This window comes from Pinus tabuliformis, chromosome 2_1, assembly GCF_031772625.1.
Source record: "Pinus tabuliformis cultivar Carrire ecotype Pingquan chromosome 2_1, CPIR1, whole genome shotgun sequence".
NCBI classification, from domain to species: Eukaryota; Viridiplantae; Streptophyta; class Pinopsida; order Pinales; family Pinaceae; genus Pinus; species Pinus tabuliformis.
In genome coordinates this window covers 203,267,325-203,289,535 of record NC_142299.1, presented here as the reverse complement: position 1 = coordinate 203,289,535, position 22,211 = coordinate 203,267,325, and the positions used below count along the sequence as shown (strand labels likewise).

Sequence of the window (22,211 nt, the reverse complement as noted above, 5' to 3'; positions counted from 1 at the left end):
AGCTGTGACTGTTTATATGCGGGTCTGGGACCCATTTCTATTAAGGTCCACAAAAGGCCTGTGATAGAATTGATGGAAAGTTCCATCAATCTCCTCCTGGATCAGCCATTGATCTAGTTGGCTGTGCGCTGCTTCTTTGGAAAGTTGGTCCGTATCTGTATTCTGTTCCCTGTAAATATGACGACAGAGAAAAGATTCAAAAGATGAGATCAGTCTTTTGGCTTCGTCAAGAATATGTCTCAAAGAGAAAGCATAACAATGAGATGCGGAATTCAGCCAATTGCAAACGATCTGTGAGTCTCCAAATAATTGAAGGTGTCTGCATTATTTTTGGTGTGCAAAATGAATGATGTGTTTTGCTAACTTTAATGAGATGTTCATGTAAGAAAATTAATGATTTAATTTTAAAAGTATAATTGAATTAGGTATAAAATTGGGGTAGGAAATTTTTTATTTATAATAATGAAATTATAATTTAATGAAAATATTAAATAATTATTATAATAAACCCCAAGTAAAATTCTCTTTTTCATCCCATTAATTATTTAAACAAAACCCAAGTAAAATTCTCTTTTTCCTCCTATTAAAAAAACAGAAAAAGTCCCACCCTAAGTTGTGGTGATCACAATGTGAAAGTAATAATAAGGATGGGTCCAAGTTGGGCTATGTGATCTAGGGGACCTAAAGATATATGCACAAGAAGATGGGGTCCCTGGTCTTTTGGGAAGGGTAGGGGGCGGATTTCAAGGATGTTTCAACGGACGTCAAAGATATTGTGAAAGGATATATATCAAGTTTTCAGATCCGGATTTGAAAGAAGATTGCAATATTGTTATATTCGATGCTTTGAATTACAAAAACAAGCATTGCCTGAAGGAATCTGTGTCCGAAGAAACCGCAAAGTTGTCTAGGAAGTGGCGGCGAGGCAGCGGAGCTGAGGTGGGCGCCGAGCGGAGAATCGGAGCACAAGAGAATCAGGATTGGGGGAAGATAGGCGGAGCTTAGGTGGACAATGAGCGGAGAAATGGATTCAAAGAGCATCAGGATTGGCGAGAATGAGCGGAAGCTGAGGCAAAGTACAGGATTTTTGGAGGATATGGACAGATGAGTGTCTGTCGTCTGACCGGATGGGTCTGTCTGGGTGAATACTGACAAATCCAGAGCTGTCAGAAAGTCTAATATTAGACATAGAGAGGGAAGTGTCGGAGACCATGCTGGGGAAGTGTTGAAGACCATGCGAAGAGCGTTTAGGTAAACCAGCCCCTCAGGTATCAGGTCTTCCTTCAAGATAGGCCAAAATGCGGGATTTGTCATCATGTTTTGGGGAACATGGAGTCCAGGTCGCAGATTACTCCTCCTCTGCTTCATCCTCCCGAACCCACAACAATACCCACAACACCAATAGCATGATGATGCAGAACATGGTCACCTGCCTGTATCTGACTACATTATCAGGCCAAACACGCCTGATAACGGTCACATGGTGCAAAAACCTAATGGGTCAAGGCCTGAGCGTCAATGTGGATGACCCATCCTACCAATGCCTGTGCAGGGTGGACATGAAGTCGTGGTTTTTTTGGAAGAAGAAAGGGTCCAAGAGCTTCGAGCTGGGGACGACCAAAGTGGATGTGTTTTGGGACCTTTCCTCTGCTAGGTATGGATCAGGGCCGGAGCCCTTGGAGGGCTATTTTGTTGCAGTTGTCTCAGATGAGGAGGTTGCCCTTCTGCTTGGGGATATGTGCAAGGAGGCATACAAGAAAACCCATGCCAAGCCTCCTGCTGAAACTGTGCTTATTTCAAGGAAAGAACATGTGTTTGGCAAGAATTTTTACTCCACAAAGGCCCAGTTCTGCAATAGTGGGAGAATCCATGATATTGTAATTGAATGCCAGACTGGAGGGCCTAGGGAACCCAAATTGTGTGTGAGGATTGATAAAGAGCTTGTTGTGCAGGTGAAGCATCTGATATGGAAATTCAGGGGCAATCAGACCATTTTGGTTGATGGGCTGCCAATTGAGATGTTTTGGGATGTTCATGATTGGCTTTTTAATCCAAGTCTAGGGCATGCAGTATTTATGTTTAAGACCTGTAGTGCATCAGTCGAAGAGGAGGAACCATGGTTGTCCAAGTCAGTTTCCCATAGCTTTAAACAGGAGTTAGCTCAATCCCAAGGGCATAGATATGGATTCTCTTTGCTGCTGTACGCATGGAAGAATGACTAGGTCTTGTCCTAGTTTTGTGCCGCTGCGGCATTCAAGATCAAGAAAGATCTGGTGTTTTGAAAAATGGGGTGAGAGAATCCAACTGATCTATATTTTGGCACATTTCCACTATCGCAGATTTGATTTGCCCTGCAATTGCTGGATGCAAAGATGATGATGATGGGTTCTTATGTACAAGCTCTGGGTATTATCTCTACCTTCTTTATCCTTTCGGCCCCGATTCTAGACTTTTTATATCTCGCGGATAGGAGGTAAGAATTGTAACCAGTTATGTTTGATCCCATCATTGATTGGGAAAACTCTGTTTTATCATTAGAGATGCTCTGGTTTTAGAGCTTTGGATCGATCTACAATTTTCTGTAATATTGGTTGTTAATGGCATCTTTCAAAAGATCATCAATGTACTTTGAGGTGGCCTTAGAATTCATGTCCCATTGAGTTGAGGCATCTTATTTAGCAATATCGAAAGCCATAACACTGCCAATAATATCTTAATATGATTACTGGATGAGAGCTGGATTTTTTTATCGTAAAGAATAACTTCTGGGATTTTTTTGTAAAGATGTCAGCAGAATTTTTATGCTTGCTAACATTTTCAATAGATGTATTGTTTATCACTTGCAATAGAGAACATTCATTCTTTCTTCCCATAGTTGCTCATATGTTAAATACAATCTACTTTATTGTAGTTACTCACATTTGGGACAGATGCAGCGTATTATGGATACACACCCATCATTGTGCGCAGCCCCTCCTGTGTAGAAAAGACTGTCACAGTAGGGCGTGCATGCAATGACAAATCTCCACCATTTCATGTAATTGTTTGTTCTATTTTTCTCGGTTTGCTGATATTTCCTACACCAGTCGATGTAGGCAGGGGTTGATTTAAATCCCTGCCGGTGAGCTGGAGGAAACATAGATTGTTTACTTCCTATTCTGCAGTTGGTGTGAAATAGATGCAAACAGGATCATGGCACGCTGCTGAATTAAATTCCTTTATATATAATGAAACCCAGCTATCTTTAAGTTGCTCTATTTAAAATGAAAACAACTCACAAAAGCTAGCATTCAACTGATCTTTGAGTTATGGGTACATCCTATTTTGTTGACCATATGCATGATTCAAGACTGGCTGAAATGCTGAATGCTTGAATTCTATAGCATGAAATTCAAACCTTGATATGTTAAAACTTTAATGCAATATAGACTTCCAAAATTTTGGTTTATTGCCTGCATACAGAATCCATACTCTGTGGGTTATCTCGAAGTTTTATTAGAACATTTAGATTTGAACTAGGGGAGGGGGGAGTATCTAGATATCCATCATTCGTTATATCTAAAACTAGTGACCCAGGAAGCCTCTTGAAATTGAACATGTCAGGTGGATGAAATTGAAAAAAATGAACATAATGTGCCATGGGAAGGAATGGGGTAAACAGTCAGGTAAGGTCCTCCCCTATTTCTTTGGAAACATTGCCCATTGCCTAGGATTTGAAGACTGCGGCATCTGAAATGTCTAGCTCATGCTTGTCATCAGCCATACCAAATGGACATGCCAACTAAGTCAGGTGCCGTCTACCAGGATTCCAAATCTTCCTATGATCTTCAATTACAGAGGCTGACTGGCATTGTGTGGATTGCATAATGGAAGCTCCTCACATTTTCTGCAAGTCTTACTACTGCACTGCTGTATCCTTCGAACTTCTTGTATTTTCTTTCCATGCCTCTTGTGCCTGCATTTAGTGTGGTATGCCGGATTAATAGGGATATTAAGTGGAAAAACAGAGCAAATTAAAACAGAACTTCTAACAGGTGTACAGTAACACCTAAAATTATAAATTACAGTGAACAGAATTACAGTCTTTGTTCGTAGTCTTTCCCTTCCAGTCTGTTTTATTTGTGTGGCTGTTTTAGCATCATTAAATGCATCTGTTGTTTATTTACGCCACAATTCTTCCAGCAAGCAGAAATAATGGCATAGAAATAAAGAAAGAAACATAGTGAACAAGTATTCAGACAGATAACATAGTGATCTTTTAACTGGAGAAAAATCCTCACAGGAATTGAAAAATTCCAATGTTTATTCATAAAAGGTGATGGGTATTGCCTGCTTTCCACTTGTGGCTTCCAGATTCAAGTTGCTACAGTGAGATATTGTTAATTCTATGTTCTGCTCGGTCTTGTAGCTTTGGGTTTCTACAGGTAGATGTTCTGAATGCTCTGCTATTTCTCTTGTCTCCTTCTGGAAGATGACCCCCTTTCTTTCCTTCCCGTACTTCTCCCTAAGGCAGAAAGCTTGTTTTCCAACTGCCCATTTGTTTGCTGTTTAGCGGTTAGGCGCACAAACACTCAATTGAGTCAGTTGCATTCTATGGTCCACCTTTGTTTTTTGAAGGCAAACTGCAATTTGAAGACTCACTGGGTTGTGATTACCTTTGTGGCTTCAAAAATGTCATTTCAACTTGCTTATTTGCATTGAGTAATCCCTTGGCCTGATTGGCCGAAACCATATATATCTTTTGCTTACCTTTATAAGTATGAACCACAAATGGCTGTTTGTCTTTAATCAGCGTATATTTATGTGGTCTAACAAGGTATGTGGGATAACTAACCCACAAATAACATAATAAGTGCTACCAAAGAACACCTTACAGACATCTAATGGGATTGTGATCATCAATGAAAGAAATTGAGATGGAAAATTTGAAATTACATTGCCTTGTGACTAGATGTTCGTTGTCCTTGTGGAGCATTATCAATGGATAGGGTTCCAGATGCTTATGGGTCTTCAATCACAATTTTTTGCACTAATACCCTTGAGATCAGATTCTTATGACTCACTGAGTCAAACGGTGCATTGATATTTTGACCTTCCTTTGGATTTTCCATTTCTCCATTTTGTGTTGATTTCTTGCCCCTAGCCTCTATAAATAAGGCCTTCTCCCAGTGATCATAGAGGTGCCTTACCTTAAAGACGGCTAGCTCTCATTTGAGTTAGCGTTGTAAACTTCCTTCGTGTTCCATTAAGAACTGCCGATCCCAATCTTGAGGTCTAACGATAAAGCTTGTTTCATTAACTCAGGTAATTTTGGATGCTTTGCCCCTTGACCTGGTCAAATAATTGCCATTTGATATGTTGGCCTTCTTGATATCCAACAAGGTAAAACTGAGTTTTTGGTAGCGCCTTGAACTCCCCTCTTGAAACTGGGGAGGGTTGTTTCATGCCCTGTATGTAGCTTTCTTTCCACATTAATCATTAATGCACGGTCAATGATCATTATTGCAATATATACGTTTTACTAATCCTTGAATCCCCCCCCCCCGGCAGCCCTCCCCTGTATAACAAATATTTCTCTAGGAGTTGAAGCAATGGTCCAACATTTTGGCATCAACTTGTCCATCATCTGAATGGATATCCATCCCCCCTGCATAACAAAATATTTCTCTAGGAGTTGAAGCAGTGGTCCAACATTTTGGCATCAACTTGTCCATCATCTGAATGGATATCCATCTTTGCTTTGGCCTTGAATGGAGTGACAAAATGTATAGAAGAAGAATGTCCTTAACCGATACATCAGGGTTATTACCTTTGGTTTTCTTGTGGTGTATTCTTCATTCTCAGACAATATCGAAGATTCATCCTTCTTCACTATTGTCTTCGTGAGACGGGTCTTCATCTCCATACCTTTTGTTGTCTGGGTCTTTCTAACTGTTGCTGTACAGTATACTGCCTCTCTGCTCTTTTGTACCGACTCTGGGGCTTTTGCCATCCAGGGCTTTCTTCCCCAGTTAATTTGAACTTGTCTCAGATATCATCTGATCTGGGATTACAGATGCCGACTGACAGTGTGTGAATTGCAGAATGAAAACTCGTTGCAACTCTGACTACTGCGCTATTCCGTGAAAATCTGTTATTTTCTTTCCATGTCTTCAGTGACTGGGTTCAATGTATTCTGCTGGATTAACAGGGATATTAAGTGCAAGAACAGTCCAAACAATGGTGATATTTTTTTTTTTTTCTGGAGAAATACCCTTCTTGGAATTAAGAGAACTCCAATTTTTATTCGTATAAGTTGATAGGTTTTAAGGCACCAAACAATGTGCTATCCACTTGCTACCCGTGGCTTCCAGTTTCAAGTTTCTACAGTCAAATGCTGTGAAATCTTCTGTTCTGCTTGCCTCTGTCAAGTGATGTTGGGTTTTTATAGGTAGATGGACTATTGTGCCCCTCCTCCAACTGCAATTATGGCCCTTTTTCTTTCCTTCATATGCTTCTAGGAAAGGTCGTTGACTATATTTCCTCTTCCTTCCCTATGGATAAAACCCGCATGGTGCCAGCATAGCATTTTCCCTTTTCTTTCCTGATCCTTCACATAGCAGCCTACAGATATGGCGACGGCATAGCATTTTCCCTTTTCTCTCCTGATCCTTGACAGAGAAGCCTATAGATCTGGCGAGCTCCCTGGTGGGAAGTTAGAGCAGCAGTATGGGGAGTGAAGGAAGGATGATCTCTAGGTAAAGCTGGTTTTGGGTGGAAGTTTAGAAATCTAGAAGGCATTCGATCTTTAGAAAATGATTCAGCGACCCATAAAAAATGGCAGCCTTTGACATATTAAAGTCAATGCAGTGGTTGGAGATAACTAACTATATCAAAATGTCTTGCACAAAAGTTAGTAAAAATGGAAAATAGCAGTCTTGGACATGAAGGTAGATGCAGTGGTTGGAGACCACTAACTATGCACAAACTTCATTAAAAATGACAAGTCCAAGACATAAAAAGTCAATGCGGTGGTTGAAAATTCCCCAACCACTATGATTAATGTCTTGCACAGAAATCTTGGCGAATGTTGTAGGCAATAGATCCAAGGATATAGCACTTGAGGTCTCTGGGCAAGTACAGATGGTATTTGTTAAAAGAATTGTTTATTCTTAACAATACTATAAGCTTGCCAGTATTCCTCTCAAATTTGTTTGATGGCCTTTTTTAAGCCTGTGACTATCTCAGGGATTTCATTTAGGCCATGTTAGTATGGATCGAGTTTGGAAGCAAGTTATGAAAATGGTCAAGATCTTGTTTAGAAACGCTGTGGCTAGAATTTGTATCAAGGAGACTTTCTTCCATAAACAGTGTCTTTAAAATCCTATTCTCTATGTTTTGATTGCAGATATCCTTAATTATCCCACATTCAATAGATTGGGTACATATATTCGAGGAGCTGTTCATAATGTTACCAGTTACATGACTCGGAGCAGGTTTCGAGTCCTTTGTCTTTAGCTAGAGATACTTGACAATGACAAGCTTTTTGGAACCTATGAAAGTTGGTGACTGCACAAGAGCTGTCATTAGTAAAATAAAAGTGTCGCTGCAAACTGAAATATCAAACTGCCTCGTCTTGGTTGATTGCACGACAGGTCTTATTGGTAAAATAAGTGTCCCCACAAAACTGAATTGTCGTGTAGCAAAAAAGCTTCATGCCTTTAGGCATGGATTTGTTTTTACGTAGAAATCACTCAACGCGGGGGGGTAGATGTGATGTTTATTTATTAATTTATATTCTACATCACTGAATTGATTATGCAAGGGTTCTGTATCCTCACTGGTGATTGTGTTTGTGATTTCATAGTTTTTTTTTAATTATATTCCCAAAAATATTTATTTAATATTGGTTCTATGGACAATGTGGAGCTGCTACTTGTAAGGTGTTATCATGCATGGCATGGTGCAATGTCACAATCTAACTTGTAAGACATTATAATGCAAAGCACAACCTTCAAGGCATTATAATACACAGTGGAATGTGTAAGGTGTTGGACCCTTGTGTACATTGTTGTTAATGTGTTCGGCACTTCAATGCACCTTGTAAGGCGTTGGTGTTAAGACAACCTAGAGGGCATTGGTGTGATGCAACTTGTAAGATGTTGACTTACCTTGATGCACCTTATAAAGGGTTGGGTACATGCGTTACATGGTGTACGGGGTTACTCTAGTGCCTTGTGAGTGTGCTGGGTACCCCAATGTGTTATATCCTGATGCTTTATAGGTTTCGTTACAATACCCAACACCTTAAGAAGTGCATCTAGGTAGCCCAATTTTGTAATCCAATTCCTTATGGATTGTGTTGTGCATTATACATGGTACAGCTACTAAGGAGATGCACAACAACTGGTAGGGCAATTGGATGCACACAACTCAAAAAGCGTTGCAATGTGTGCAATTGTGCATTGCATGTCCCTTGTCTACCCTGTAAGGTGTTGGGATGCATGCAACTTGGCATTGGGTTGCACCCAACTTGTGCATGGTGCATATCCCTTATCCATTTGTTATACCATAAGGTATGGTTAATGTCTTTCCAAATACGGAAAAGCAATTACTAGATTAAATTCAATGGTTCATGTTTGAGATAGAGAGTTCTACTTGGATTTAATGTGATGCATGTCTCACCAGGCCAGGCGTTAGGATGTGTGCAACTCATGCATGGTGTATATTCCTGGCCCATTCTTTATACTATAAGGTATGGTTGACTTTATGCAACTCTAAGAACGCTAAATACTTTATGATTTGGACTCTTTTCCTGGTCATCACCAAACTTTGATTATAAAACTTCTGCTAAAATTACAATTCTGGATTGTTGAAATAGTTGTTTTAAATGAAGAAATAGATGAAGCGCGTCTCATGTTTTATGTAAGGAAACTCGGCCTGTGACAATGGAGACATATGAGAGAGAGAGATTGTGTGGCAAAGTGACTCCGGTGAGGGCATGTAGCTGATTGGCACACCATTGACTCCATGGAGTTTGCATATGTTACGTCACATATGTGAATAATAATAATTATTATTTTTAACATGATGGATGGAGACTTGGATTTGATATTGAGGTGCCAAACAATATATATATGCCACAAAGTGGCAAACACACAGTGAGATTATACAGCGACAGCGGTGTGATAGTAAATTTGGCTTCATTTTGAGGATGCCACATCTCAAATTTGTGATGAAAAAATGATGCAACTCACCTTTGACTTTTTAATTTAATTTAAGGTGCATGTGATTGTTCCGTGACTTATTCCGGAAGGCAACCGACTATTTTTGAAACACGTGAACCTTTAAAAGCTGGCCTCCCTGTAACATACGTAGTTGTTATAACTTTTTCTGGCTTCCCTGTAACATGCGTAGTTGTTATAACTTTTTCTGGCCTTGCCTTCAAATCTGCAGTTGTTTTAACTTTTTCTTCACCTCTGTTTTTTTGAAGTATTTACTGTATGTAGTTATGAAGTCACGGCTTTCTTGACATGAATAGGATGAGGAATTTGTGGGTGAATCTCCTTTACTGATTGTAGGAAATCATGGCTTTTTAGGGAATGCCTCCTCGAGGAATTTGAGAGTGAATCTTCATATAATGACTTGCTGGGTGTGAAAATGTCACATATTTGTAGTATTGTGACCCCATTTTGTTATATTGGGTTGGTTTTTAAATAACCACTTTTCTACTTTGATTTCAAAAGTATTGGTTTGTGAGTACATGGAGCAGTTCAATTGGCTATACTTAGTGTTTATTTGAAAGTTGCATACCTATAGTGGTATAGGTTGGTAGAAATAGTGGTAATGATTGGAATTGATTTTGTGTAATCAGGTCAGTTACCAAATTTAATTTAAAATAAAAATAAAATTATCGATTTATTATTTATATTAATAATAAAATATTTATTATTTTATATTTGAAAGTGGATTATTAAAAAATCATGAGAAATTAGTCAGTTACGACTACCTCTCATGGAAATGGTCATAGATGAATGACTTACTTAACACAGTTGAATCCCAAAAAATGATATCTAATCAATTTCAATTTAAAAAAATATTGATTCGTTATTTCTGAATTCAAAATTAATGTTGATTATCAATAATGCTCAATATTTTAATTTGTGCATTTATAATCTATTTTTATGTTTATCATTATTAATGGAGCATTGAGGAAGAGTTGAAAAATTCATATTCAAAATTAATGTCGATTACCATTAATGCTCAATATTTTAATTTGTGCATTTATAATTTATTTTTATGTTTATCATTATTAATGGGGCATTGAGGACGAGTTGAAAAATTCATATTCAAAAAGAGTTGTCCAAGGCTAGGAAGTTAATGAAGAGTTGTCCAACGCTAGGAAGTTAATGATGGCTGCCAGATCAAAAGTTAATTTCAAATAAAAATGTGATTTTTTGTTGTTTAAAATACATTTTTGGATACATAAATGGATTCGACATTTTAAAAAATCCATAGGGCACTAGAATTATACCAATTAAACAATTTAAACTTAAGTTTTTAATTTTTTTCTTCCAATTTTGATTAAAATTAACCAGAAAAAATGTTATGAAAAATACTATTTCATTTATAAATCAGACTATTCCTTAATTTATTATTGATGCATTGTATTTTATACACTGTTATTTATTTTTGGTTAATCATTATTAATTTGTGAAATTTATGTATTGTTTTATTAGAAATTATTATTTATTTCTTTCAACAAAATTTATATTAATCATCATCAATGCACTATGTTTTATTTTGTAGATTTAAAAGTTATATTTTCCTAAAATCTATGTTAATAAATTAGTTACATATTTTCCTAAAATCTAGGTTAATAAATTAGTTAATAGTAAAGTGGGATAACATTCTAGGTTAATAAATTAGTTAATAGTAAAGTGGGATAACATTTTGCAATTAAATAGTAATTATTGTTTTTATTAACAAAAATTTATGTTAATTATCACAAATCAGTTAATATTAAAGTCGCATGACAGTTTGCTATTAAATAGTCATTGTTTTTATTAGCAAAATGTGAACATTGTTGTTTGAAAGTTCAAAGAATTTGAATGAAAATTATTGTTTCCAAGAATGTGAATTATCAAATTCTTTAATGATATTTGATTTAGTTTAAAATTTAAAAAATTATTAAATATAACAATAGATTGTTATTAGAATCCAATTGAACACAAATTTTTGAAAATTTAAAACAATTATTAAATGGAATGGTTGATGGTTACTGTAATAAAATATTTTTATTTAACTTAACATGTTTGCAGGTTGATGGTGAAAACATATTTGCAAGGTGAGGGTATCATTTAGCTTAACAACTTAACATGTTTGCAGGTTGATGCAGGGTTACCCCTGCACATGCCCACATTATGCATAAAATGCATAAATACATTGTCCCAAGTAATTTAAATCACTTAAGGAGTCAAAGCTTTGAGCAATTAATGGTTAAGGCCCTTTTTAACAATTCCTTTGTATCAAAACCAATCACCCCGCTTTAAATCCTCTATCGGAGCTTTAAACAACTCTCAAGCCTTTATATAACACTGTATTAAGGTCTTCCTTCTAATTTCTTCTATTGGAACTTTGGATCCGATCTAAACCCTAATTAAGCTTTTTTAAACCTATCGGCTGCATCTATATATATATATATATATATATCACATAAAAACCTTCATTCGAACAATTTCCTTATAAAACCCTTTACAAAGGGAAATGTATGCAAATCTTACTTTTTTCCGCCTTTTGTACAACCTCTACACATATTCCAAGGCTATACCTCATTCGCAATCGCAATCTGGCTCTTCATGGGTCATATATGCCTCATCACCCCTTCTCTTCTGATCCGCGATTATCGGAACACATATATTGCCCTTTTTACCTTAGAAACCAGACTAACATGTATATTGAAAATACACGAGGAAAAGGGATTTACAAAGGAAAACCCTCGCCAGAATGCATAAGTCGGAATTCAAATATATTATACCTGCAACGATAAATATCGTCGGCTCTGCCTTCGTTGCATATCACATATCTCTACACTCCAATAATCCTGACGCCTGATCGTCGATAGTTCCAAACGCTGATCGCTGATAATCGCTGTCAGTGATATCGCAACACCACTAAAAAAACGTTGCTAACCCTTGCGCCTCCGACTTCCGATTGCGATTTAGATCGTGACCATTGATCTGGCCACGATCCAACAGTTTACGATTAATCGCGCTCGTTCATTGCAATTCTCCAAGACTCAGTAGCGATTTAATCTTAACTGCTGATCTTCCAGATCTAACGGTTGTTGAGTGTTATTACTTAATTCCTTCGTTCGCTTGTTTATTTCGATTCTACGCCATTTTCTTCAAGTTTCTATGGTGTTCGGGTTTTCTTTAATGATTCTCGTTCCTCACTGTTTCGCCCTTCTGTTGCGCAATTAAGTCCCTCTTAAACTTGCCTCTGTGATTTCGATATCATAGTTATCCCATAGCATCGCTTGGTTCTCCAATTGGGATCTCTGCCTCTTCTCTTCCTCTGTGTATTCGCCACGATTTCACCTGCATATATTTACTTTATGCAATCTCTGATGACACCTAATTCATCATTTAACAACCAAATTACACAATTATACAGACTCCAATCAATCTCTGTATGTATAAATACAAAAATAATTACAGAATGAACTTTCTGTCTCTCTGGCCCGATTCTTCTTTACAGTGGCCTTTGATTTACAAATCTGCCCGTAGGTTTCAAAATCACACTCTACTATCTATTCAGCCTCTCTCAAATATCTCCTATCTATCCTCTGTACATGCCTTTTAGGATTACATTTTTACAAAGGGTTCCAAAACCAATTTCTAGTTTAGATTCCTAAATCTTTCAACAATATTCTAAAATCTCTTTCTCATCCCTAAGGATTCTCTCAAATCCACAAAATCATGAACTAATTCTTAATCTGAGGTTTACAATCAATTCTCTATTCTTTCATCACTCAACTATCTTAAATCTCTCATGTTCCCCTACATTCGAGAATATTTACAATAAAGCCTCACAATATTCAATTAATTCTTATTCTCATTACAATCACTCAAAACATTAAATAATTACATTAACTCAATGCTTAGGAAACCAACTTTCTTGAAACATAAGACCCCCTATGCTTACTAGAATACATTGATAATGTTGAGCTGGATGCTCTTGCATCAGAGTCCCCATGTAAGAAAATTTATGACCACCTGGTCATAAGTCTAGATAATTGTTTCCTCCTGGATCCCAAACTTTATTTTGTAATCTGTCCTTGCTTGTCAACCGTTCTATTGCTGCTGTTGTCTGCTGTTGTTCTCCAGGTCTCCATACCATGTGTTGTAATGTTCCACTTGCTCTGCTTTCATAGTTTGCTACTGTCTTTTTCTTGTTGTCACTCCTTTCCTTTCTTGTTGTTATCTTCGTATGAGACACTTTCACCATTAACCTTCTTATCAGCTCAATTGCTTTGTCCAGTGTATCCGCTATCTGCGGATTGTTTTCATTTCTTGATCGCTGAACTCTCATTCTTGCTTGTTCTTCACTTATCATGATTGCTCCCTTTTCATCCTTACTCTCTTCTTTACTATTGTTTGCACATTTTCTGTCGCTGTTATATTGTCTTTCAGAACAATCTCCTGCTTCTGTTTTCTGTACCTGTCAACTTCTTTTCGATTATTATTTATGACCATTGTTTTGTCATCCTTCTTCAACAATCTATCCTGAACATTGATCCTTTGCTCTTTGAACTTCCTCCTTTGAAAGTCTAATTCCCTATATTTTTCAATGATTTTACTTGGAGTGAACTTTTGAAATTTTACATAATCTCCCATTTCTTTATCTGTTATTGATCCATCATCACATGGTCCTTCTTCCTCTGCTAAATCTTTCTGACATCCTTCAGTAGATGTTCTTACTTTTTTTCTTTCATTTCGCTATCCACCTGTGCCAAATATGTTCCAGCGTCTGCAACAACATCTTCAATTATAAGACAATCATTATAATAAAAAATATAAGGCCTTTGTACCTTTTCTTCTGGCAACCTTTCAGTGTGTTGCTCTATTTTCTCTGTCAATTCCTATGTTAGCACATCAGTGCGCTGATTCAATCTCAAAGAATTCTTGAGACTGTTAGCTAGTTTCTCCTCCTCGTCATCTGTTTCAATGATGTCTTCCAGCACTTGTTCACTGTAGTGAACTGATTCTTTCCCAGTCTCCTTGTCATATTCTGCTTCAAAACTTGCATCTTCTGGAAGGTGTTCTTTCACATCTTTGACAGCTTTAAAAGACTGCCTATCTTCTTCCAAACCTACAATCATACACAAATCATTAGTTTTAAAAATACAAAACCTTCTAGTCTCACTTGATACTTCAGTGATCCAGTCTTCTGGCTGTTTCAAATGATTCACATGATTCAACTCCTCTGGCTCTTCATCATTTTCAAAAATTAATGGTCCACTTTTTGGTTCACATATCGAAACTTCAACATCTTCTTTAGCATCTTCCTTTTGTTGTAGCTTAACTCTTTCAAGCCTCTCTGTTCTCTGTTTGGCATTTATAATTTATTCAAGTTCCCTTAGCTCCTTTATTAACTGCATATTCACTTGCAGATTTCTCTTCTCTTGTGGCCTCTGCCACTTCACTTTCTTTCTCATGACATAACCATGTTTTTGGTCTGCTTCATTGCTTTGCAACATCTCCATTAACACTTCAATCTGAACTGCTATCTCAACGTTCTCCTTCTCATATTCCTCTTTGCTTAATTGTCTCTGTGTGCCATTTTCCTTGGCATCCTTATCCTTTTGTCCTCTGCTGTGATCTCTTTCAGAACCTATGTTATCACTGTCACGGGTCATCATCCTCTCCATCTCTATGAGTTCTTCACTCACTTCACTATGAGTTGCACTAAAGCCTCTCCACAGCGAGTCTTCCCTACTGTCACTTACCTCACCAAGCTCTCATCACTCAGTGTTTTGGTAAGCAATTGGTTCTCTATCTCTGGAACTTCCTTTTGAGCAACACCTTTGCTCTTTATAGGCCTCAACTCATCTGCACTCTCAAAGAACACAATTGTTCTCTTTATCCAATTTCTATTGGAATTCCTCAAGGTTCTGTCACATTTCTGCTTCCACTTAAAAACTCTTACCAACGTCCTTTATCTCTTAGCAATTCTACCTGTTATCACCCCAAGAAACTCTCGTAGGTTGTATATCAGAGATGCTCGGGAATATTACAAACTCCACATAAAATGTTGGAAAATGGTGGATGAATGAAAGAAACGTTGCATATTCAAGCCAGATAACCACTTCTACTGTGCTTAACCCCAGACATCGTTGAACACCCCCAGAAAACAAAGCTTTAGACCACCAATCACTCACAATTTAAGTAAAATGTGATAATGGAGAATACTGATCACACCAGCAGATGCACAGGACCCTATGATGGCCAACGACAACCAGTGAAAAGGTCTGTAAATCTATTCTCTAATACACAAACAGGATGACAGCTCTTTGGCATTAAAACAACATAAACCTGCATACATATTTGATAATACTAACTAGATTCTAGTAGAGAGGTGGGATGACAACCTCTCTACTGCTAAGCATCAAGAGCAAAAATAAAAAATGCATACAGGCATAGCCTGGAACAAAGAAGAAGAAGTGGAAAGTGAGCAATCAACAACGAAAGAAGCTTGTATTAGTTGGAAATGAAGCTCAGAAGCTGCAGGTGTCACAATAGTTGCAGTCTCCAGAAGTTGAAGTTTACACCAAAATAACATTCATCAACCTGATTAAATTTTTCTTTTGGATATATATAGAGTTTTTTTACAAAATAGCTCTGCTGCCCTAAGCGTGGAGGGGTCATAACTGGCCACCAACCACATTTACAATTAGATATGGGCTTTGATACAATTTGTCTGTTTTAATGGATCAATTTGACATTTACTGGTACTTTGTTGTCCTTCCTGAACAGATGAAGTGTTGTTTGAATGAATTTCAATCATTGCTGCAGTGATTGAACTGTTCGAGGATCGTCCTTCTCGTCCTTGGTCGTGCTGCTCTTTAACTGTGGTTGCTGGGAATTCAATGCGTGGAGGACCAATCATGGCCTCCTTTCTCCTTTGGGTGCAAAGGATTGCCAAAAAACACGCAAAATGCGTTAAAAATGAACAAGGAACTGAGAACGAGCACTGACCGTTGGATGGCTTAGACGGATGGTCAAGATCTGTTGGCGGGCAGCGATGGGAAAACACAGAGGCGCAATTGAATACTAGCCGTTAGATCTGGAAAATTGGACGGTGGAGATCGACATATGTGGGTTATCGGGAGGTATGTGCGCGGGAAGAACGAGGACCGCTGGATCATGGGTGGGGATGATCGGACGACTATTGGAAGCAGAAGCAACGCGACGGTTAACGAGCGCGGGGGAGGGGCGGGGGGGGGGGGGGGGGGGGGGGGCGGTTCGTACAGGAAGGGCGGTAAGCGGTTTCCCCGCACCGCTTTTCGGGAGTGGGCGGTATCCATACCGTGGGGCGCGATCAAGTGAAATAGCGCCACGTGGCAGGCAGGGCCGACGAGAAATCGTCTTCCCCGCGGGCTATTGGACGTGCAGGTTCGCAGGGCGGGGGTTGCGTATACCGTCGGATCTTCGTGGGATGATCGGATGGCCATGGTAATAAACATGAGCTCCAGGTGATGTGACAGGTGAGGGCGCACCAAAAGTATTTTGATATGCATGCGATCATATAATCCAAGGTTATAAGTTTAGCTTTGCGCCCGAGGCTAAATGAAGAATGGTCTATATGGGGTAAAATGGGTTATCAAGGTTTTTAATGTTTAAACAAAAATGCCTGGGAGTCGGTAAAAGAAGGGTTTAGGCGGGGTTTACAAAGGATTAAAGAGGAAACGAAAATAACGAGATTAAGGAAGGAATAAGGAGAATTAAGGGAAAGAAAGAAACACGGGGGGTAGCAGGAGTTATAAGGGGAAAGGGAGAAAATGAACAGCTACGAGCTCCCTTTTACAAAAAACACACAGCGTTGGTGTCTTTGACCCAGCAAGTACCTAATTATGTAGCAGAGCTAACACTGGCTTCCTCTGGGGATGAGATCTTCCCTGTGAGGTCTCAAGAACCTGCAGATCAATGCCTTTATACAAAACTAGCTTCAAAATAATGCCTAGTATCCATTGGGCATGGAGTCAACTAAGTCTACAATAGAAACTTGTAAAAGAACATGATTACAATCACTAAGGCTTGAGAGCCTTAAACATCATAAATATTCAAAAACTGGCCAACTGATGGGCCATCTGTAAAAATTTTGAATAATATAACACTTATTCACAGAGATTATTTTGATTATACACTATTTGCGGAATGCATGCATAATACATAACCTCCTCTACATTGATAATCAATTTGCGGAATTAAAAACAATTGCATGCGCACATTGAAACATCAATCACACATATCAACACAGTATGTAACGGGGAAAGCATATAGCTGAAAACCCCAACTATCTGTATATTATAATGATAGAGAACATGTAACAATACATAGTACAATACTCCTCACAAGTACTCAGTACTATCTCCACCTGCTACACACAAACTAGCTCAGATCTGAACAAGTCATGGGTTCAAATCTCCTCCACTGTTTCCCTGCCTCTACTGCGCAATCCAAGTTGAGAATAGATCTGATCCAAGTTCGAATTCCCTTGGCTTGTACTGCGCAACCCTCATTGGCAATCTCAATCAATGATTGTGTAAATCTCATGCACAACTATAGTCACAACTGATAGTAGTCTCACCCTTTCACCCACCTCTAACACTTTTCTCCACTGAACTATCCATGCACTGAGTTAATTGATGTATTCTTTAGTTGATTTATGAGTTAATAATTAGTGAATTAATTAATAATTAATTCACATCACTCATCACTAGTGTATTTGGCAATTAGATTAAATACAACTAGTTCAACTAAGTCAAACCGAACACAACTCCATCAACTCCACCAAACTCAATCACTTGAGTTCTAACTGAAGTCCATCATGCAATAGCTCAACTAACCCATAGGAAAAGCGTATTTCCTTTTGGCAGTTGCATGTGCCACATCCGTAGCTCGAACTGAAGTGCTGCAAGAGGATAAGATAATGTTTATAGTCCAAATATTATTAAGAGTTAATAATATTCGATTGTTCTATTTTTAGACTGACAATTTAAAAATAGACTCCGCCCATATGTCTAAAAATAAAGGTCCATCTATTTTTACCAACATGACCAATCATCCATAAATAGCATCCTGCAACTCATAGACCATGATCCATATGTCTAAAAATAAACATAGTCTAAAAATAGACTTTGCGCCAAAATAGCCTGCGAGCCCACTTAGTGAAGGCGACTTCTTTTCACTAAGCTCCATCATCTTGTTGCATTTTCAACACCATCAAAATTGTTTCTCCTGCTCTCGGCCCCTTCATCATAGAGCTGCAAAACAGGGTTTATTTGATCCCCTACCTCAAAGAGTTTAGTAGTTTTGACCTTGATGGGTAGATAGGGATCAAATCTTATTCCCCTTCTGTGTGCTCTCCTCCTTGGATGTTCTTCATGGGAGCCTTTGTACACTTGCTGGATAACTATGAATGTTGTGTACTTGTCTGTGTCTTTTGTAGTTTACACAACTAATATGAACGATGCACCACTGTATTCTTGTGCAGGGGACACAGAGACATTATTTGCTCCTTCATTTTTCTTGAAACAATCCACATCCAAGTAGGAGTTCCAAGACTGAGCATCCTCTTCCTCTGTCATCTGATAAGCTGCCCTTTCAAGTTGTGTGGAGGCCATCTGAGCAGGTTTAAGAATATCAAGACTGAGATGATCAGTTTCAGCCTTGAGCATTGAATTTTGTTCTGCCTCAGTGTTCAAGGGGCAACTTTGAGGGATTGTTATTTGAGCAGACAGAGGGACAAAAGATGATGGGGAGCATTCTTCTCCCTTCTTGATCATTGTGCAGGGGGACAAAAGCAGGCAGGTGAACTTGCAGATCTGCACAACCATGTGAAGATGAGCTAGCATCGAGCACATATTCTTGGAAGATGAAGGTGCCTTTTGCTTATTGCTGCTACTGATCAGCTTGTTGTTCTGCAGCTACAACAAACTCACGAGCAGTGCCTCTGGATAACGCTTCTTCATATGCAGCTCTGGTTAAGAAGGGGGCACTGCCCTTATCTTCCAAACCATGGACTTCCTCCTCTTCTTCAGGCTGCTCTTCTTCCATGACTATATTTTGACAAAGGGTCTTGACCCCTTATCTTCATTTGTAACTTTATTTCTTTGCAGAATCTGCAAATGCTCATGTGTTCCTCTACATGGATTTGGAGTTGGAAAAGAAATGGAACAATGAGCTCCTGCCTCCTTAGAATTTTGCTCAGCTTTTAGTTTGGAAACTTCAGAGGCCAAAAAATTCAATCATCCTAGCCAATCCATCTATCTCAGGCTTTGAGGATGATGAGGATTCACCTCCTTGACTTCTTCTTTCAGCGTAACCTTCGAATCTTTCTGTAGCAATGATATTTGCTTCTACTTCAAACGCTGCATCTTGCATATCTACCAAAGAAGTACATTCTCTTTCTCTTAACAGCAGGCATAACTGAGAATCGAAGGCATTATCATAAATAAGCATGGCAGAAGCAGGGGTGGGTCTTACTTCAGCTGGCATTCTGCTGTACATAAGATTGAATCTGATGTTGAAATCAGACAGCAGTTCACCATCTTCTCTCTGCAAGTTCCCGAATTCATCATGATAAAAGAGCAGATCTTTGTTATTCCCCCAGTGCTTTAAGAACACATCATCTAGGGCCTCAATGTTTGCAATGGACCTAGGGGTTAATTCTCTAAACCATTTTCTAGCCTCCCCATTTAGGCTTTGGACAAAAACCCTCATCCAGACATCCTCTTCATTGATATATAGATTATCAGCATAGCTATAAAAGGATTCAAGGTGCTCTTTCGCTGTTACTCCTTCTGCACCAGTAAACTTAGGCATAAATTCTTGATAATCTCGTGCAGGCATGGCATTCAAAGGGGTAGGCAAGACTAAGGGTCCATACCTAGCAACAACTATTTTTTCTATCTTTGTGAGGGCTTACTGGCCTGCCATGACTGAGGTATATGAAAGGATATTGGTGGACTGAGTGGGATGAATCAATGAACAGAATGACAGAAACAGAGGAATATAATGGACAGCATGGAAAGCTTCTTTCAACTAAGGTCCGAAAGGGAAATGAATAACAAGGAGCTGTATGAATCTCTGAAGGTATTTCTGCACTAGCAGAGATACATAAAAATTCCAAGGCTTACCTGATCCTGGTGCTCCTTACTGCGATACTTTCTTCTGCTTAACGATCTTCTCAGAATCAGGCACTGGTTCAGCTGGTGATTTCTGAAGATTTCTTCGAGCATGCCTCACAAACAGAGCCAGAACTTCAATGTGGAGTCACCAAAGGATGGTTTTCCTCCAGTGGAGTCGCCAGATAGATGATTACAATCAAAATATGTGTCCAAACCTTGTCTATCATCAAAGCTTGGAACTGTGTCGTTCTCCCAGGGAAGCTGAGCTTCAATTCTCTATTCCTTGACAACGACGCCAATTAATTTTATCACCCCAAGAAACTCTCCTAGGTTGTATATCAGAGATGCTCGGGAACATTACAAACTCCACATAAAATGTTGGAAAATGGTGGATGAATGAAAGAAATGTTGCATATTCAACCCAGATAACCACTTCCACTGTGCTTAACCCCAGACATGGGTGAACACCCCCAAACAACAGGGCTTTAGACCACCAATTACTCACAGTTTAAGTAAAATGTGATAACGAAGAATACTGATCACACCAGCAGATGCACAAGACCCTGTGATGCCCAGCGGTAACCAGTTAAAAGGTTTGTAAATCTATTCTCTAATGCACAGACAGGATGACAACTCTCTGGCATTAAAACAACAGAAACCTGCATACATATTTGATAATACTAACTAGATTCTAGCAGAGAGGTGGGATGACAGCCCCTCTACTGCTAATCATCAAGAGCAAAAATAAAAAATGCATAAAGGCACAACCTGAAAAAAAGAAGAAGAAGAAGTGGAAAGTGAGCAATCAACAACAAAATAAGCTTGTATTAGCTGGAAATGAAGACCAGAAGCTACAAGTGTCACAATAGTTGCAGTCTCCAGAAGTTGAAATTTACACCAAAATAACATTCATCAACCTGATTACATTTTTCTTTTGGGTATATATAGAGTTTGTTTACAAAATAGCTCTGCTGCCCTAACCGTGGAGGGGTCATAACTGGCCACCAACCACATTTACAATTAGATATGGGCTCTGATACAATTCAACTGTTTTAATGGATCAATTTGACATTTACTGGTACTTTGATGTCCTTCCCAAACAGGTGAAGTGTTGTTTGAATGAATTTCAATAACTGCTGCAATCATTGCACTGTTCGAGGATCGTCCTTCTCGTCCTTGGCCGTGCTGCTCTTTAACTGTGGTTGTTGGGAATTCAATGCATGGAGGACCAGATCATAGCCTCCTTTCTCCTTCGGGTGCACAGGATTGCCAAAAAACACGAAAAATGCGTTAAAAATGAACAAGGAACTGAGAATGAGCGTTGACCGTTGGATGGCTCAGACGGACGACCAAGATCTGTTGGCGGGCAGCGATGGGAAGACACAGAGGCGCAATTGAATACTAGCCGTTAGATCTGGCAAATTGGACAGCGGAGATCGACGTATGTGGGTTATCGGGAGGCATGTGCGCGGGAAGAACGAGGACCGTCAGATCATGGGTGGGGATGATCGGATGGCTATCGGAAGCGGAAGCAACGCGATGGTTAATGAGCGGGGGGTCGTACAGAAAGGGAGGTAAGCAGTTCCCCCGCACCGCTTTTCGGGAGTGGGCGGTATTCATATCGCGGGGCGCGATCCATTGAAATAGCGTCGCATGGCAGGCAGTTTCGGCGGGAAACCGTCTTCCCTGCGGGCTATTGGACGTGCAGGTTCGCGGGGCGGGGGCTGCGTACACCGTCGGATCTTCGCGGGATGATCGGATGGACATGGTAATAAACATGTGTTCCGGGTGATGTGACAGGTGAGGGCCCGCCAAAAGT

The 22,211-nt window shown here is 39.0% G+C and overlaps 1 protein-coding gene across 1 annotated transcript; it reads left to right on the top strand.

Annotated features, from left to right (window-relative positions):
- The first annotated feature begins 745 nt into the window (after window positions 1-745).
- LOC149199448 (uncharacterized) lies at window positions 746-2,771 on the top strand. The gene has a single exon (XM_089402441.1). The coding sequence runs from the start codon at window positions 1,299-1,301 to the stop codon at window positions 2,220-2,222; it is 924 nt and encodes a 307-aa protein (XP_089258567.1). The 5' UTR covers window positions 746-1,298; the 3' UTR covers window positions 2,223-2,771.
- The last annotated feature ends 19,440 nt before the right edge of the window (window positions 2,772-22,211 follow it).